Source organism: Leptonychotes weddellii, chromosome 1 (genome assembly GCF_054177405.1).
Source record: "Leptonychotes weddellii isolate Sample4059 chromosome 1, ASM5417740v2, whole genome shotgun sequence".
Classification (NCBI taxonomy): domain Eukaryota; kingdom Metazoa; phylum Chordata; class Mammalia; order Carnivora; family Phocidae; genus Leptonychotes; species Leptonychotes weddellii.
In genome coordinates this window covers 47289960-47308189 of record NC_138369.1, presented here as the reverse complement: position 1 = coordinate 47308189, position 18230 = coordinate 47289960, and the positions used below count along the sequence as shown (strand labels likewise).

At 42.9% G+C, this 18230-nt stretch overlaps 2 protein-coding genes across 2 annotated transcripts in view; both read left to right on the top strand.

Annotated features, from left to right (window-relative positions):
• Window positions 1-3699, top strand: part of CCDC174 (coiled-coil domain containing 174) — a 27044-nt gene extending 23345 nt beyond the window's left edge. The window contains exon 11 of the mRNA XM_081822686.1: window positions 3-3699. Coding sequence (XP_081678812.1) covers window positions 3-301 — 299 coding nt within the window. The 3' untranslated portion in view covers window positions 302-3699. The remainder of the gene's footprint in view (window positions 1-2) is intronic.
• An 8151-nt stretch (window positions 3700-11850) lies between these two features.
• C1H3orf20 (chromosome 1 C3orf20 homolog) lies at window positions 11851-16281 on the top strand. Its single transcript, XM_031039173.2, has 3 exons — window positions 11851-12259; window positions 12514-13168; window positions 13901-16281. The coding sequence occupies exons 2-3, from the start codon at window positions 12700-12702 to the stop codon at window positions 14065-14067; spliced, it is 636 nt and encodes a 211-aa protein (XP_030895033.2). The 5' UTR covers window positions 11851-12259; window positions 12514-12699; the 3' UTR covers window positions 14068-16281.
• The last annotated feature ends 1949 nt before the right edge of the window (window positions 16282-18230 follow it).

Sequence of the window (18230 nt, the reverse complement as noted above, 5' to 3'; positions counted from 1 at the left end):
AGAATTTTCCTTTGGGTACTGGTCGAAGAGGCAGTCAGATCTCCGGGCCGAGAGAGATCCTGAGTTTGCTCCACCATCAGATTACTTTGTGGGTCAAAAGAGAACTGGTACCTTTGGTAGCCAGACATGGAACAGACCTGCACCTGCACAGAGTGACTCAGGACAGCGCTCTGGCCAGAGCCATGACCCCAGCTCTTCACATACATCATCCACTCCCGCCCCCAGCAGGCCACCACAAGCCGCCACAGTCACTTTCGAAACTCTGGATGATATGATATCGTATTATAAACAAGTGACATGAACTTCAAAACCATTCTCACTTGGGTCTATACTGTGATGGTGCCTTTTTCTCCCAAATTAGGGAAAATATAACTTAGAGACAGAATAGTATCTTTCTCCTCCTGTCCTTTCCCTAGATGATACAGACTTCAGGTTGGATTTGTCAGCAAGGAAGAAAGTGAATGGTACTTCGGGAATTCTGTGGCCACTTGGCTGTTCATTTCTTTCTGATTGATATGGTGACCTGTCCGTCTGGATTTATGTGTAAGCTGTCATAATATGACCCTGAGGGGTTTGTAATCCTGTTTCCTACCCACTCCCTTGGCTTATTTGATTTAAGCGTTCCATTCCTTTCCTTTTGTAAATACTAGCATGCAGCTCTCTTTGTTCCAAGGATTCAGCTTCCATATCAGTTGATGGAGCATCTGTCAGGAGGCATGTTTGCCTGTCAAAGTGGCAATGAGGGGACACTGTGTGGGGCAAGTGGTTTAGTCTCCAAGGGAACCCTGAAGCTGGTGGACTGTTAAGCAATAACATTTGAATGATAAAGAAGACCAGGAAAGAGAACCTCATAATCCAGAAAGGTAGAAGGTGAAGTCACTTTTATTGTCAGCACACAGGCCTTATGGGCATTCATTGTGTGTGGAGTGCCTGGGGCCCATTTGGAGGCTGTTCGCTGAGTCAGAGAGTGAGAGGCTCCTTAGCTTAAGGGTTAGTTTTTCAGCTGGGCCTGTCTCTCTGCTGTGCCCCCTGTAGGCCCTCATCACTTTCAGGAGCCACATCACCTCAGAAGTCTAATTGAAATAGACCTGGGCTGGAGTGAGAGGCAGGGAGGTCCCTTCATCTTTACTACCAGTGAGTTAGTGAGCAGAGCTCCGGAAGCATTTCCTGTGCCTGAATACATCCCGTCCTCTGCCTGCTGCACCTCCGTGTCTTCTCAGCTCCAGACAAGCAGTGGGAGTTGGCCACCAGGCCCATAGGGCTCCAATGGCTGCCTCCCAGGCCAGTGAATTCTGTAAGAACATGCTAGAGCAGATCATCCAAGTGCCAGAAGGAGCCTCTACTCCTGTGGGCTCTGATCCACATAGTTTCAGTGGTGTTGATGGGAGTGCTCATTACAGATTGCAAACTAGAGCCCAGAAAGGGTCAACGATTTGTCCAAGGTCATGTGGCATCAAACGGCAGTTCTGGGACTTAAATGTAGCTTGTTTAGGCTCACGTTTGCTCCAAATTTGATTTCTCCAGTGCCCTCTGCTCTCAGTCTTGTCACTCCAATATCAAGTAGTACTAGACAAAAATCCCAAATTCTTGCAAACTTAACCTCTGAACTCTGTGCCAAGGGTAAAGTTGCCTGTCCTAAGGGTCATTCTGTCAGTCTGATCAGGCAAATACCTCTTTTTAAAAATAATACATTAAATCAACTGACCCAGCCACCTTTTTGCAGAAATTGATAAGCTGATCCTAAATTTGTATGGAATTGAAGAGACCCAGAATATCCAAAACAATCTTGAAAAAGAACAAAGTTGGAGGACTCACACTTCCTATTTCAAGACTTACTACAAAGCTACAGGAATCAAAGCAGTGTTGGTACTGACAGGATAAGCACCTAGATCCATGGACTAACACTGAGAGTCCAAAAAGAAAGTTATATTTCTGTAGTCAATTGATATTTGACAGTGGTGCCAAGGCCATCCAATGGGGAAAGAATAGCTTCTTCAACAGATGATTTTGGGACAGCTGACTATCCACACGCAAAAGAATGAATTTGGACCCATAACTTGGGCCATAAACAAAACCAACCCAATGTCAAAATGGATTGAAGACCTAAACATAGGAACTAAAACTACAATACCAACTGAAACAGCTTGTAGGACGAAGGGAGAGGAGACAGAAAAAGAAAAATTGGAATAGTAGAAAGAAAAAATAGAATTATTAGTTATACTGGAATCAAAAAAAATGGAAGAAGGGAAGGAAGAAAACAGACAAATGAGAAAGATGGAAAGAGGGTATGGTTATAAGGTAAAGCAGGACTTGAGAGGCTGTTTGTGGAGAAGGGACAGGAAGTCTGGTCAGGCAGCAGTAAGCCCTGTGGGAGCCAGCGGTCATGAGAGGGATCCCCAAATAACCTTTTGTCACCCAGGATGGCCCAACCTAAGGTGGACGGCGAAGCACTCTGCACGTTGGCTCATGGTCACTGTCGACTAGTAACTGTAAGTCATTTTCTCTAGGATTTCAAGACTATATAAACATTTCTCATTTTGTCTTAGCATACAGGTAGTTTAGTGTTTCGGGAGCCCAGTTGTTACATCCTCTTGCCTTTCAGACCCAGAGTTCAAGTGTTGACGCAATTCTGGTTTTACCGTTTCTCATGGGCCTGTTTTGTACGTGTGTATCCAGCAGATGGCGCCAGCATTCTCAAGACTTCAGATTTCACTCTGCAACAGCACCGCCCAATAGAAATATGATGTAAGCCGTTTTCAGTTTTCTGGGAACCACATTAAAAAAGTGAAATTAATTTTATGATATACTTTATTTAATCCAGTATATCCAGAATATTTCAACATTTAATTATATTAAAAATACTGAAATATTTTATATTTCTTTTCACACCAAGTGTTACAAAATCGGTATGTGCACTGATGGACATCTCAATTCAGATGCTAAATTTTCATCAGGAGTACTTGGTCTATATTTATATTTCTTAGAATATACAGTGAAAAAGTAGATTCACACACCCAAGTTGTTCCAAACACACAAACCTTTCCAAGTTTGCCAGTAACTGAATCAAATATCAGTTCTTTTTTTTTTTTTTTTAAAGATTTTATTTATTTGAGAGAGAAAGAGAATGAGAGACAGAGAGCACGAGAGGGAGGAGGGCCAGAGGGAGAAGCAGACTCCCCGCCGAGCAGGGAGCCCGATGTGGGACTCGATCCCGGGACTCCAGGATAATGACCCGAGCCGAAGGCAGTCGCCTAACCAACTGAGCCACCCAGGCGCCCCTCAAATATCAGTTCTTAATACAATTTTAGTTCCTTAGTCATACTAACCACATTTCAGATGCTTAGAAGACACGAGGCTAGTGCTACTGTCCTGCATAGCACAACTCTGATCTGTTTTTATAGGCTTTAGGGTCTGACTACACATAACCCTTCCCTTAGTAACTAAAGGATTGATAAACATTTCTTCCAGGCATGCATTAAGCACGCAAGCTATTCTTACGGCAGTGTTTAACTCGGAGGCAAGGAGTCGTGAAAACATGACCACACCTTATTCATTTTTTTGTAGAGCTAAGCGAAATGTTTTGGATCAGAAATTGCTTTGAATTATTTGTTTTCATTGTAATCTTTCCTCTAGGCCTTTGTGTGTTTTGATACAGTCCCTTTGAATTGGCTAAATAAATCATTTTGTTTGCTTGCAAAATTCCCAAAGGAGAAACTTTAAATCCATATACATGAGATTGCTGCTATGTTTAGCCATACATTTGCCAAAGATTTGTGGGATCGTTTATTTCCTCTTAAAGCCACAGTGCAGCCTGCAGGATGGTTTTCAGCTAACCTTGTTGTGACATCGAGATGAGGCAGTAGAATTTAGAATTTGGAACAGGGGTGGGTACTGGTCTTTACAGTTAATACCACATAGAGGAGCCACGCCATATGTGCTTAGTTTCTTTTTCAGCCAGTGCATTGAACTAAGTCAGTTATATGTCAAGCAGTTCCTGTAAAAAGCTATATGGCTAAGGTAAGTGATGATAATTAGAATTTGTTGACCTGCTGAAAATCGTGAGAGAAAATGAAACCCCCTGGCCCTCCCACCCAACCCTTGTGAGCTGCCTTGGTGAGGCATTTAGCTAGTGTAGGTTATGGACATCTAGCTTAATGTTTAACGTTTGGGGTCGGGGGGAGAGAATGATGTAATAGGTGTACATTATTGTCTAGGAAAACTGGAAAAAAACGAAGCAAGGTGTTTTAATGAAAACCTGGCACTCAGGCCCAGTATTGATCTGTTACTGTGTTTCTTAATAAATCCTGGGCTGCATTTATATACACATGCATATTATTAAGTGCATGTTTGTCCAGTGATGGGAATGGTCAGAAATATTCTCTGTCAACCTCAATTTAAACAGCTTCTTTCTCCACCACATTTCTAACTGCCACGTTCTTCCTAACTCTGAAAACTCGCCTGCTTGGTGGCAGTTTTGCCTGGTGGTAAGCATTTTCACTGGGGTACGTTGTTTTCTATTTCTCTTTCTGATCGTTATCAGCAATGAAGCTTCCATGAACTTGAACATGGGGGGTAGTTTTAGACACTTGACCCCTCAATGCCCCTTGCCCTGCCCCACACCTCTCTGTACATGTTGTTCAGGGTTGTTTATGTAAACTAGAAACACAAAAGTAGGCCCTGTTCACAGCCCAGTTCTCCCAGGTCACAAATACGTCTGAGAACGGCACTGCTATCTTTGCAGGGGACCCAGGATTTATTGTCTTCTTTCCAAAAATGAATTGATTTTTTTTATCGAGGTTTAGTTTACATAATAACATACTAATTTCAGTTGTACAACCTAATGACTTGACATTTGTATATATTACAAAGTGATCACCATTTTACCATCCATCACCATCATACAGAATTCTTTTTCTTGTGATGAGAACTTTTAAGATCTGTTCTCTTAGCAACTTTCAAATATGCAGTACAGTATTAACTATAGTCACCATGCTGCACATTATATTCCCATGGCTTATTTATTTTATAACTGGAACTTTGCAGTTTCTGACTCCCTTTACCCATTTCGTCCACCCCCATCCTCTCCCTCCGGCAACCACCAGTCTGTTCTCTGTTTCTGTGAGCTTAGCTTTTTGGGTTTTTGGGTTTTTTTAGATTCCACTTATAAGAGAGATCATATGGTATTTGTCTTTCTCTGTCTGACTTATTTCACTTAACATAATGCCCTCAGGGTCCATCCATGTTGAAACTGGCAAGATTTCCTTCTTTTTGTGGCTGTGTAATATTCCATTATATATGTGAATCACATTTTCTTTATCCATTCATCTATCAATGGACACTTAGGTTGCTTCCATATCTTGGCTGCTGTAAATAATGCTGCAATGAACATGGGGGTGCAGATATCTTTTCCAGTTGGTGTTTTTGTTTTCATTGGATAAATACCCAGAAGTGGAATTCCTGGATCATACAGTAATTCTATTTTTAATATTTTGAGGAACCTCCATATTGGTTTCCATAGTGGTTGCACCAATTTACATTCCCACTAACAGTGTACGAGGGTTCCAATTTCTCCACATTCTCTCCAACACTTGTTATTTCTTGTCTTTTTGATGATAGTCATTCTAACAGGTGTGAGATGATATCCCATCGTGGTTTTGATATGCATTTCCCTGATGATTAGGGATGTTGAGCATTTCTTCATAATTTACAAAAATCATCTTTACCTTAGAAGAGGCTTTATATCTCTGCTTCCAATTATAATCTACATAAGTTTTAAGGGATGTGTGGTCAAAGTAAACATACCATTTTTTAAAATAATGTTTTTAAAACTGAGCTGTTCCAATATTTTTAATTGCTATCTAATAGTTCATCAAATTAATCTACATTGTTGTTAAACACTTCCTCAGTTGTTGGCTGGCTACATTATTTCACTATTAGAAATGAAGAGGCCATAAGCATCTTTTTGTTTGGCTCAACCAGCATTCATCTGTATCCAAGTAGCTTCTCTCCCTCTTTTAAACTGTCCCCCTGGGCATTACTTTCAGAAGTGAGATCACTGGGTCAAAGGGATGATCATTTTTATGTTTCTTGGTGGGTCTTGCCGGGAGACCCATCTTAATAAGGGCCCTTGACGTCCTGATAAATCTCCCTGGTGGAGGTTGCAGGTGGTTTGCAAGTGAATTCTCCTCCAGGATGAGGGGTGACCATGAGGTTTCAGTCTCCTGTGTAAACCTTCCTTGGTGGCAGGCAGTTAAGCTTAATCGTATGTAGTGGCCCCCACTCTGCTTCCTCTTCAGATCACTTCTCTCTCCAGCTCAGCCCTTCTGTCTTCCTCATCTGCTTAGAGAATTCAAGCATCTGTTCAGAACATGCTTTATATACTGAACAACAGAAAGCACAGTGTCTTAATTTTCTAGTCTCATCTCCACTTCTTCGGTGCACCGAGCGAGGGCTTATTCTCATGCCTGTCCTAGCCGACAGCTTGGCTTGCTCACAGACTGCAGGCACGCAGTTACATCTACACTGCTTTCTGTCTTTATCAAAGCATTTCTGATTAAAACTACAGAGAGCCAGAAACTAGAGATAATAGTAAAGAAAGCCAGGACCAGATGACCTGAGAGAGCAAAGTTTAATTTTGTTTTTAAGTATACCACTGTATATTCTTTAAAAAATTAAAAAAAAAAAGATTTTACTTATTCATTTGAGAGAGAACACGCACAAGTTGGTGGGGGGAGGGAGACAGGGGCAGTGGGAGAGGGAGAAGCAGGCTCTCCGCTGAGTAGGGAGCTTGACTTAGGGCTCAATCCCAGGACCCCGGGATCATGACCTGAGCTGAAGGCAGATGCTTACCCGACTGAGTCACCCAGACACCCCCAGGTGTATGTATTTCTAAAAAATATATTCTTGGGAAGGAAGGATGCCCTTTTCTCTTCTAAACCTATACCCGATTTCACCCCTCAGCTTCCTTCTGACTACGGGTCCTTGCTTTTCCCAAAGCCTGTGCAGAATTTTCCCACTTTTCACCCCTGTTGTGCTTGTGCTCCACGGCACCCCTGGCAGTTCGCCGTGTCTGTGCTTTTTAAATGCTCTTCTGGGTGCACCAAGGACTGGGAGTCCCTTTTCACTGTAGGCAGAAATCAGGGTGCTGTGAGTGTGGCCCCTCTTCTTGGCTAATCCCTCCAGCAACTGGGCTGCTCACACTCCTTCCACTGCACTGCCAGCCCCTGGGAGGGGCTCCCTAGAATACAGATGCCGCCTCCGCTTGCAGTCCTTCTGTGCTTTCCCGTCCCCTGCAGAACGAAGTCCAGGCTGATTGTTTCACGGCTGGTCTCTCCCTGCCCCTCTCGCTCCACACTAACCCACAGCATGCTCTGCTTGCTTCTTCCCCAAACTTGCCAGTTTAGAGCCTCCACCCTGAGCAAGTGTCGTGCCCACCACCTGGAATGCTCTTCCTCTCCTTGTTCACTAGTCTAACTGGTTTCTGGGCCAGTTTCTGTCATTTCCATTGTGCAACCCTCTTCGACCACTCCAAATAATTTCCTTTTTCCATTTAACATTCACTGAGCACTTAACTGTGCTAGGCATTGTGCCAACCCTGTACATGCATCATCTCACTTATCCTCACAGTCTGGGGAGGTGGGGACTAGGGCCCTTGAGATCATCATGCAGATCAAGTGCCAGGCTCAAGGTCACAAAATTTGAGATTATCACACAGATGAGTGCCAAGCTCAAGGTCACATTGCCTGAGCTCTTAGCTGCCCAGCCACACTGCCTTCTCTGGGCTTCCATTCTGCCTTGCAGAGAGCACTCTGACTTGTCATTGTAGCTTTGTGTGTTTCTCCCCTTGGATCTGTCCTCTTGGGACAGAGCAGCCAGGCAGCAAATCAAATGAAGAAGGCACTGGGCCTGTGGTCATCTTCTATATGCTTTATAAACTTCTCACACGATCTTTTCATTTCTTTGTGGGAGGTGTTTCTTGAAACTTCACTTATGGCCATCTGCAATGGTCTGTTAGGCTATGCATGGGACTTTGATGCCGCAAATGTTTTTCAGTTCCTAGTATGTAGCAGCACTGTATTTAGTAATATGGACATTATAAAAGGGAGAGAAGACGTGGCCCCTGCTGTCCAATTGCAGAGATGAGAATTACCACGTGGGACAGAGCTAGTGATTAAAGACAATGCATTTGAATATTTGATCATACAACACATGCAAATTCTTTGGCATGACATACAAGACCTTTTGCGATCTGATTTGAGACCACTTTTCTAACTTTACTACTCTCCCAGAGACCCCAGTCATACTGATGTGTTTTGCAGTTCTCTGAACCCACCGTGCTTTAAATGCCTCTGCTCCCTTGTACATCCTGCTCCTTTTGCCTAGAATGGCAACTTCTGCTCATCTTTTATAACCATCTTCAGTGCTGCTTCTGTGAGACGTTTTTCTTTGGGTTTTCATGGCTCTTGTACATTCTTCTGTAGTGTGACCCTTATTATATTGTCTGTAAGTCAGTTTTGTAAGTCTTATGTGCCTGTTAAATGTTGAGCTGCTTGGGGGCAAGGCCTGTGTCTCAGTGATGGAAAAATGAATGACAGAATTAAAATTGGATACATAGAAAGGAGGGTGGGATGATGTTCCAACATGGCTGGTGGTCAGTCCGGAATCACACTTGACTGCAAGGAGAGAGATCTAAACAAAGGGGCCCATTCTCTCCTGTGAAACAAGTTTAGAGGTAGGTAGCTAAGCGCTGGTGCAGGCATGCTGCTGTGTCCTCAGGACCCTAGGTTCTGTCACTCTGCTCGGCCACCTTCAATGCACGGCTTCCCTCTCCAAGGTAACTTCATGGCTCTAAATGGCTGCTGGACCCACAGCCATCTCATCCATCCCAAACGAGAAGGGCTGTGAGGAAAGAACAAGCTATGAAGGTAGCCTCCTTTAAAAACATGTCTCAGGGCCAAACTAGCAGCTCCACTTTAATCCCATAGGCCAGGATTTAGTCACATGGGCACCTCTAGCTGAATTTTGAAGAGATAACCCATATGGCAGTAAATACAGGTCAGGGCACCTGGGTGGTGCAGTTGGTTAAGTGTCCGACTCTTGGTTTCGGCGCAGGTCATGATCTCAGGGTCATGGGATCAAACCCCGTGCCCGGCTCTGCCCAGTGCGGTGTCAGCTTGAGTTTCTCTCTCCCTTTCCCTCTGCTCCATTACCCCACTCTCTAAAATAAATAAATAAATCTTTTAAAAAATACAGGTAAATATAAATTATAAATATAACAAATATTTGTGTTGATTATATTTATTATAATACTTATATATAATTAAATGTAAATATAAATATATGATAACTATTTGATTTTAAATGACATTTCTTTAAAAAAAAAAAAAAAAACAGCTTTTAGAGCCAAATAGACTTTTCTCAAAAGAAGGTATAAATTGGTTCATAAACACGTGAAAGGATGCTCACCATCATTAGTCTTTAGGGAAATGCAAATCAAAATCACAATGAGATACCACTTCACACCCTCTAGAATGGCTCTAGAATCAAAAAGATATAATAACAAGTGTTCACAAGGACATGGAGGAATTAGAAGCCTCCTACATTGCTGGTGGGGCTATAAAATGGTACGGCCACTTTGGAAACCAGTCTGACAGTCCCTCAAAATGTTAAACACTGAGTTACCATATGACCCAGCTAGCTGTTCCACTCCTGGGTGTACATCCAAGAGAATCGTGGTGAAAACGTCTGTCCACACAAAAACTTGTACATGAATGTTCACAGTATTACCATTCATAATAGCCCCAAAGTGGAAGCAATCAAAATGCCCATCAGATAATGAATGGATCAACAAATTGTGATATATCCACATAATGGGATATTATTCTGCCAGAAAAATGAATGACGTAACTGATACGTGCTCAACATGGATGAACCTTGGAAATATGCTAAGTGAAAGAAGCCAGTCACAAAAGACAACATAATGTATGATTTCATTTATATGGAATGCCCAGAACAGGCAAATCTATAGAGAGAAACTAGATTAGTGGGTGCCTAGGAGTGAGAGGGAATGTGGAGTGACTGCTAATGAATTTCTTTTGGGGGTGATGAAAATGTTCTAAAATTAGATAGTAGTGTCAGTTGCACAACTTTGAATATACTAAAAACCATTATACACTTTAAAAGGGGCACATTGTATGACATGTGAATTATATCTCAATAAAACTGCTTTAAAAAGCTCTTATCTGTTTGTCAGACATATCTTCAAAATTAACCTCAAAAGAAATGAGTTGGTAAGGGGTGGGATGGGGAGAATTTCCTCAGACCAGTTAACATTTCAAGGACTGTATTTGTCTTCTCTTCATTTGAGTCCTGGCTTAAAAAAAAAAAAAAAATCTGCCCTTCTTGGTCAGGGTCAGATCCCTCTGGCTGGTTGCCCAGATGACTGAGATTCTGAGTGGTTTCTTTGTTCTACAGACTTATCATTTAAAAAACGAAGTATTTTTCTGAGTCTCCAAAGCGAAGGAATAAAGATGCCAGGGGGTCAGCAAATAGACATAGGAAGCCACTTATCTGGAAACCAGGATGTCAGAAGGGTTTGCTCTGTGGAACTCTTGTTCCTTGGAGATTTTGTTGCTGATAGATGGGCAGAAGCAGTTCAAGGGCTATGAGGAAATCAGACTGTGTTTGGAAAGCTTCTGTGCTGGGAGTCTGCACACAGGCAACTCCCACCTGACTAGGAGCTCTGTCTCGTCCGTCATCAGGGAAATGGGAGAGATAATAATCTCACCCCAGGTGGTCACACCAGATCGTGCCTGTGAACCTGCTCTGTAAACGGGGGTGGTGTACCCCAGGGGGAACTTGGGGTGGCTCCAGAGGACACGGTTTGAAAGGTGAAAGAATGAAGATTGTCTGGCAGGAGAAAAGCACCATGGACAGGGTGGGGAGTGGTTGTCAGGATGGAAGGTGGAATTGACAGTGGAAAGGCTGTGGTAACAAGGATTGTCAGAGGCCCTGGCCAGCAGTCCTTCCTCTGCTCTAGAGGTCAACACTGCTAGGCCCCTAGCACATTCCTAGTTTGCCTTTGGGGCCATTTAAGTCAAACAACAGGGGCAACTGGCCTACACTGCATGGAAATGCCAGCAAAGGTGATTCTCTTAGGTCTACCTTTCCTACATATTCTGGATTCTTTTTTTTTTTTTAAGATTTTATTTATTTATTTATTTATTTGAAAGAGAGAGAACGTGCGCACGCACATGAATGAGGGAGGAGCAGAGGCAGAGGGACAAGCAGACTCTGCTCTGAAAGTGGAGCCTGACACAAGGCTCAACCCTAGAACCCTGAGATCATGACCTGAGTTGGAACCAAGAGTTGGATGCTTAACTGACTGAGCCACCCAGGCACTCCTGTGTTCTGGATTCTTGAGCATCTTTTGCAGAGGCTCATGTTCTCACAAAGCCCCTCTGGAATTAAGAGAAATAAGTCATCATTTTTGTGTAATGCAAGATCAAGAAGTGACCTTACATTTTTGTCAGTGTATTGATATATGACTGAAGAATGTCCTTACAGGGTTCATTTTGATCAGATAAATTAAACTTTCAGATCTGATTACAAAACCCTAGTGGATTTTTCCAGCCATTTTTGTGCTTATCAAATTGTTCTTCACACTCCCTCTCTTCATCCAGTGGTCTATTTTTTATATATATTAAGAAGACAAGAATAAAACACAGTCTAGAAATATGTCAAGGTAAAAACCACCATAGCACCTAGTGCTGTTCAGCTGACCCAGACATGAGTATGCTTATCTGCTAACCCACATATGTCTACTTGATGAGCACTCAGAGCCCTCAAGAAGTTCTATTAAAGTGGGAAAATATTTATTATAGTTCATTGATTTTAAGGTATGCATTTTTTCCATTTTAACATCTCTTAAATTGTGATATCTCTTATAGTCAATGGCATCTTAAATTGATATTTTTTTTCTTATAAGTTGGTGCATCTTACAATCAATTACATCAGACCTTGATTTGATGAAATGTGGCAAATATTAGTCATTGAATTGAGAAAATTTATTCTCCTCATTCTTTTCCATCTGCCCTTGGATATACATGCTGAATAATTGCATCCCCATCCTTGCATTGCCACCAGGAACTACCCCATCCCCATCCTCCAGAGAGCCAATAAAACATCTTTTTTGTGTTTGCAGGTTTTTATCCATAGACCACAAGTAGATCTTCCACTCCCAGGTCTCTAACTGTAAAAGGTACAGTGGAACCTTTCTCCCTTCCCCATCCTTTCCATTCCTCCAGCACCCCAGGGTTCCTCCAAGAGGTACTCAGTTTGTATGACTGTCCCTGGAACCATTTCTGGAATCCGGTCATCCCCAAGGCCCTTCCCAAAGTAACCCACTAATGTGGGTTCATCTGATGCTGTCTCTGGGAAGAAAAAGGAGGAGGGACATCCCTTTGCCTTCCTGTGTGAGGAGTGATCAATTATTTCCTTATCCTTCCTGGATAGGACCTGCTGGCTCAATGACCTATAAAGGCCATTTCAGCACTTCCATTCTGTCTGTCTCCAAGGCTTCACCTTAGGTAAGCACTGTCACTCTCGTTCACCTCTCAGGGGGCTCTGACTTTCTACAGCTGCAGGTCCATCTGGTCTGAGATGGACAGTATTACCTAGCAGGATGTATACTGTAGCAACATGACTGACATTAAGAGCAACCGAGAATTGTACCAGCAGTACACAGCCTCAGCGCCCAGGCTGCTGGCCCGTATCTCCAAACTGCTCATCAGTTGCCGGAACGCAGGTATTTCTGTACCTAAGGGCGTCAGGAACATCTTTGAGTTCACTTGGGAGGAGCTCACTGCCGACCCCATGGTGCCTACCCCGTCTGACATCATGGGCCTGGAGATCAACATTGGACCCCCACCCGTGGTGCTCATGGAATCAGCCCCCGCGCAGGCCCCTGTCCAAAAGAAGCCACCTCCAGTACCAACACCACAGTTGCTGCCCACATCCACTGGGCCAGCCAAGTTAACCCAGTCTCCCACCCATGGCTATCTAGCACACTCTGGCCAGGAGACCCTGCACAGATTCCAGCGGCAGTCTATCCACCTGCTGACAGAGCTGCTCACCCTGAAGATGAAGACCATGGTGGAGTCCGTGTCTGGTAAGCCTGGCTTGCCAGATTCTTCTCCATTTTTTCTGAGCCCAGAAGGATCTGCCCAGACTGATGTGTGTGTCCACCACAGCCATCCCAGACAGGTATATAAGGATATGCTGGGGATAGGTGGCAGCCATGGGTCTGCTGTAGGAATTGAACCCCTTCCCACAACCCCCTCAAGAGTCATCCTCTCACCCCTCTCTGTTCTCCACTTTTTCCTCCCATTTCCCCAGCGTTGCTGAGTCCAGACTGGAAGAGGCTGTGGAGAACAGTGTGAGGCCAGAGGTACTGAAGGGTGGAGTTTGTAGAAATGATGCAGAAGTGGAGAGAGGCAGCACCCAGGAGGAGGGGGTAAATTGAGAGGACTGATTAGTGGTCAGCAGGACCATCCATGGTAAGGGTGTAACCCCAAGATCATGGAGGGTAGATAAAGCCATACCAGTAATTGAGCCTTCTAGATGCTTCTAGAGCCTTCTAGATGTTATTTTCCATACTAATGGCATCAGTACCCTGGCCTATGGGTAGGAAGAGAGAAGGGTAAGGGGGGCAGAGAGCAAAATGCCACCTGACAGGTCTTGAGAGCTCAAGACCCTTCCATTGGGAAGACCCTCATACTTGCTTACTCTAGGAGTAGATCTTCTCTCTACCCTTATTTCCTGGGCCATTTACAGAGGTCCTTTCCTGGAAGAATTAGCCCCGTGCTGAGAGGAAAATGAGTTGCTTCAATGATTCTTTTAGTAGGTGCCAATCCCCTGGACATCACAAGGCGCTTCGTGGAGGCCAGCCAGCTTCTCCACCTCAATGCCAAGGAGATGGCTTTTGACTACCTGATCGGCACAATGGGGAGAAGTAGCCGGGGTGTTGGACTGATAGGGAAAGGTGGGTACCCAAGCTTCAGCCCTTAGGTGGAAGCTCAAAGAATACCAATAAGAATGCAAGATAGAAAGGTCAAATCCCCAGTTTAAACATTTGACATCTCCAAGAGTTGAGGTGGATTCTCAGATTCTAGAGCAACAGAGATTCTCAAATGCTGCAGGTGAGTATGTAAAGTGGTGCAGTTCCCCTGGAGAGCAGTTTGATAGTATCTGCAATGTGGAAGATGCTCTAGCATCTTACAACCCAGCAATTTCTCTTCTAGGTTATTCCCTAGAGCTGTGCTTTTCAAACCATCTGTGGTGAAGGACCAGTTTGTAAAATTGCCAATCTCTTGTGGATTGACCTTTTTCAAAAATATGATGTCACAGCAATGTCAAATTGCCACAACGTTTTCTAAATGTTTACTTTTAATTTTCGTGCTCATCTAGTCATGGCCTGGTGTGGATTCACAGCAGTCCACTGGCCACACTTGAGAGTCACACTGGCACACGTGTGCAAGTTGTACTGAATGTTTATTGCAGAACTGTTTAGAATGGCAAAGGAAAATAAAATTGGAAGCAATCTAAATGTCCCTCAATAGGAGAAATACAAATTATAGTCCATTTAGACAATGGAACATAGAAAGAAGTAAAAATCAAGCACTTGTACAGCATAGGGACTATAGACAATAATATTGTAATAACTTCATATGGTGACAAATGGTGACTACACGTTGTGATGAACATTTTTTAATGTATTTTTTAAGTAATATTTATACCTGATGTGGGGCTTGAACTCATGACCCCAAGATCAAGAGTCACACACACTACCAACTAAGCCGGCGGGGCGCCCCCTGGAGCATTTTGTAATGTACACAAATATCGAATCACTATATTGTACACCTGAAACTAAGATAATAGTATATGTGAACTGTACTTCAATTAAAAAGAAAAAAAATAAAAAACGAAACAAGCACTAAAACACATATCATATAGATAAATCTCAACAAATAGTGTTAAGCAAATAAAAGAAAGCAAGTTTTAGAAGGATACATTTGGTATAATACTATTTAAATAAAATTTAAAAAATAGTATACTGCATATGGGTACATTATGCAAAGTACAAGTATAAAAGCATGAAGGGGAGTGCTAGGAGCAAAGTTGGAGGAGAGGGGTGTAGGGGAACAGGATCTGAAAGACACAGCTATTCATTCTTCTCTAATGTATCTCTTAAGCGCGAAGGATATGCAAGTACAGTTGACCCTTGAACAACGTGTGCTAACTGCCCAAGCAGTTGAAAATCCACATGTAACTTCCGACTCCCCCAAAACTCAACTGCTAATAGCCTGCTGTTGACCAGAAGCCTTAGTGATAACATCAACTGTTGATTAACACATACTCTGTATGTGTATGTACCATACACTGTATTCTTACAATAAAGTAAGCTAGAGAATAGAGGATGCTATTAAGAAAATCCTAAGGAAGAGAAAATACATTTACAGTACTTAACCATATTTATCAGAAAAAAATTCTCATGTATGTGGACCCACATAGTTCAAACCCATGTTGTTCAAAGGTTCATTTTGAATGCCTAAAAGTCATCGTCACTGTTAGGAGGTTTTGTGGGGTAAGTGTAAAACATTTTATCTCATCACCATTCACCCTCACCTGTAAAATCCATTCCCAGCTAGCATCTCTCCCTGCCCACTGGATGTTTGTCAGGATGTCTTTGATGGTCAGAGGTTCAACATCTGATAATATACATGTGCAGTACAAATAAATGGCATAGTAAAATTGCCATCCTTGGGGAAAAAATGTGGGACTTCATGAAGTCAGTGGAAGTGATGTTGGAAAGCTGCTCAGTTCCCACACAGAGCCTTTGATGCTGGCGAAGTGGAGCGAAACTCGTCAACTGCTGGAAACAGGAAAATCGTCTGGGGCAGTGACTCTGTGGAGAAAGGATGATTTGGGTATCAACGGGTTAAAAATTAAAGCTGATAAAGCCCTTGGATATTTTTGCAAAGGCAAACATGGAGGGACTCATGTTTTATTGCTCTTGTACAGCCATTCAGGAAAAAAAAAATCACCCCACCTCAAAAAAATGACACAGTCATTTTTATTGCTTTTAAGAATTAGTGTATGCTTACAATATCAACAAATTTTTGTTAAATACAAGGTAAAAGAAAGTTATTTTGATTACTTTTTTTGAGAGAGAGGGCGTGTGTGAGCGTGAGAGGAGGGATAGAGGGAGAGGGAGAGAGAATCCCAAGCAGGCTCCATGCCTAGCGCAGAGCTAGACTTGGGGCTTGATGTCATGATCATGAGATCATGACCTGAGCTGAAATCAAGAGTCGGATGCTAAACTGACTGAGCGATCCAGGTGCCCCTATTTTGATAACTTTTATTTTTTAGCCTCAATCTAAGTATGCTTTTTTTTCTTTTTCCTTTTATTAAGTTTTTTTAAGTTTTTAATTTTTTGTTAAAGATTTTGTTTATTTATTTGAGAGGGAGGGAGAGAGAGCACAAGCAAGGGGAGGGGCAGAGAGAGGGAGAGAAGCAGACTCCCTGCTAAGCAGGGAGCCCAACTCAGGGCTCGATCCCAGGACCATGAGATCATGACCTGAGGTGAAGGCAGCCGCTTAACCAACTGAGCCACCCAGGTGCCCCTTAAATTTTTAATTCTAATTCCAATGTAGTTAACAAAGTGTTATATTCGTTTCAGGTGTACAATATAGTGATTCAGTAATTCTATACATTACTCAGTGCTCATCATGATAAGTGTACTGTTAATCCCCTTCACCGGTTTCTCTCCCCCGCCCCCCTCCTCCCCTCTGGTGACCATCAGTGTGTTCTCTGTATTTTAAGAGTCTGTTTCTTGGGGTGCCTGGGTGGCTCAGTCATTTAAGCATCTGACTTGATTTCGGCTCAGGGTTATGGGATTGAGCCCTCTGTTGGGCTCAGTGCTAAGCATGGAGCCTGCTTGGGGTTCTCTCTCTCTCTCCCTGCCCCTCCCCCTGCTTGTGTGCTCTCTCTCTTTCTCTCTCAAATAAATAAACAAATCTTTTTTAAAAAGAATCTCTTTCTTGGTTTGTCTCTTTTTTCCTTTTGTTCATTTATTTCTTAAATTCCACATGAGTGAAATCATACGGTATTTGTCTTTCTCTGACTTATTTTGCTTAGTATAATACTCTCTAGCTCCATCCATGTTGTTGCAAATGGCAAGATTTCATTCTTTTTAATGGCTGAGTAATATTCCATTGTATATATATACCATGTCTTCTTTGTCCATTCATCTATTGATGGCTGCTTCTGGAATTTGGCTATTGTACTGCTATAAACTTCAGGATGCATGTGTCCCTTTGAATTAGTGTTGTCGTGTTCTTTGGGTAAATACTCAGTAGGGAATTACTGGATCATACAGTAATTCTATTTTTAAGTTTTTGAGGAACCTCCATACTGTTTTCCACAGTGGCTGCACCAGTTTGCATTCCCACCAACAGTGCACAGGGGTTCCTTTTTCTACACATCCTTGCCAACACCTGTTGTTTCCTGTGTTGTTGAGTTTAGCTATTCTGACAGGTGTGAGGTGGTATCTCATCATGGTTTTGATTTGCATTCCCCTGATGATGAGTAATGTTGAGTATCTTTTCATGTGTCTGTCAGCCATCTGGATGTCTTCTTTGGAGAAATGTCTGTTCATGTCTTCTGCCCATTTTTAAATTGGGTTGTTTGTTTTTTGGGCATTGAGTTTGTTTTCCTTTTCTAAGATAAAGTTCCAATTGGACTCCCCACCCCCACGCCCCCACTATTTACCAGAACTGGAGGTCTTTGTTTTAAGGGAATTTGCTCTGCCGGTTCTGTTCAGGGTCAGCTATGCCCTGATAACACAGGCCCTCTAACTAATGCTGTAACTATTTATACAGATGGTTACCAGCATAAGTGGATTCCTGCACCTCGTGTTCTATGTAGAGCTTAGAGATCCATTTCATTTGGCGGGGGGATACCGCCTGATGGTCTGTTGCATGGTAGGAAAGTCCCACCTAGCCCACCTACCCACCCTCAGATCTGCCCGTGGTGCTCTCTTACTTGACTATAATGTTCCCTCACCTTGAAAAGGAAATGGTTGTCACCATTAGCATTCTACCTCATAAGGTGCTTGAGCATTCTTGCAGGATCACAGACTTTCACCTGTGATACAGTGGCTTCCTGCATCC

Coding starts and splice junctions, on each gene's coding strand:
- C1H3orf20 (XM_031039173.2), top strand. CDS start 12,700: ATGACTGACATTAAGAGCAACCGAGAATTGTACCAGCAGTACACAGCC. Junction 13,169..13,900: donor CATGGTGGAGTCCGTGTCTG/GTAAGCCTGGCT, acceptor TGATTCTTTTAG/TAGGTGCCAATCCCCTGGAC.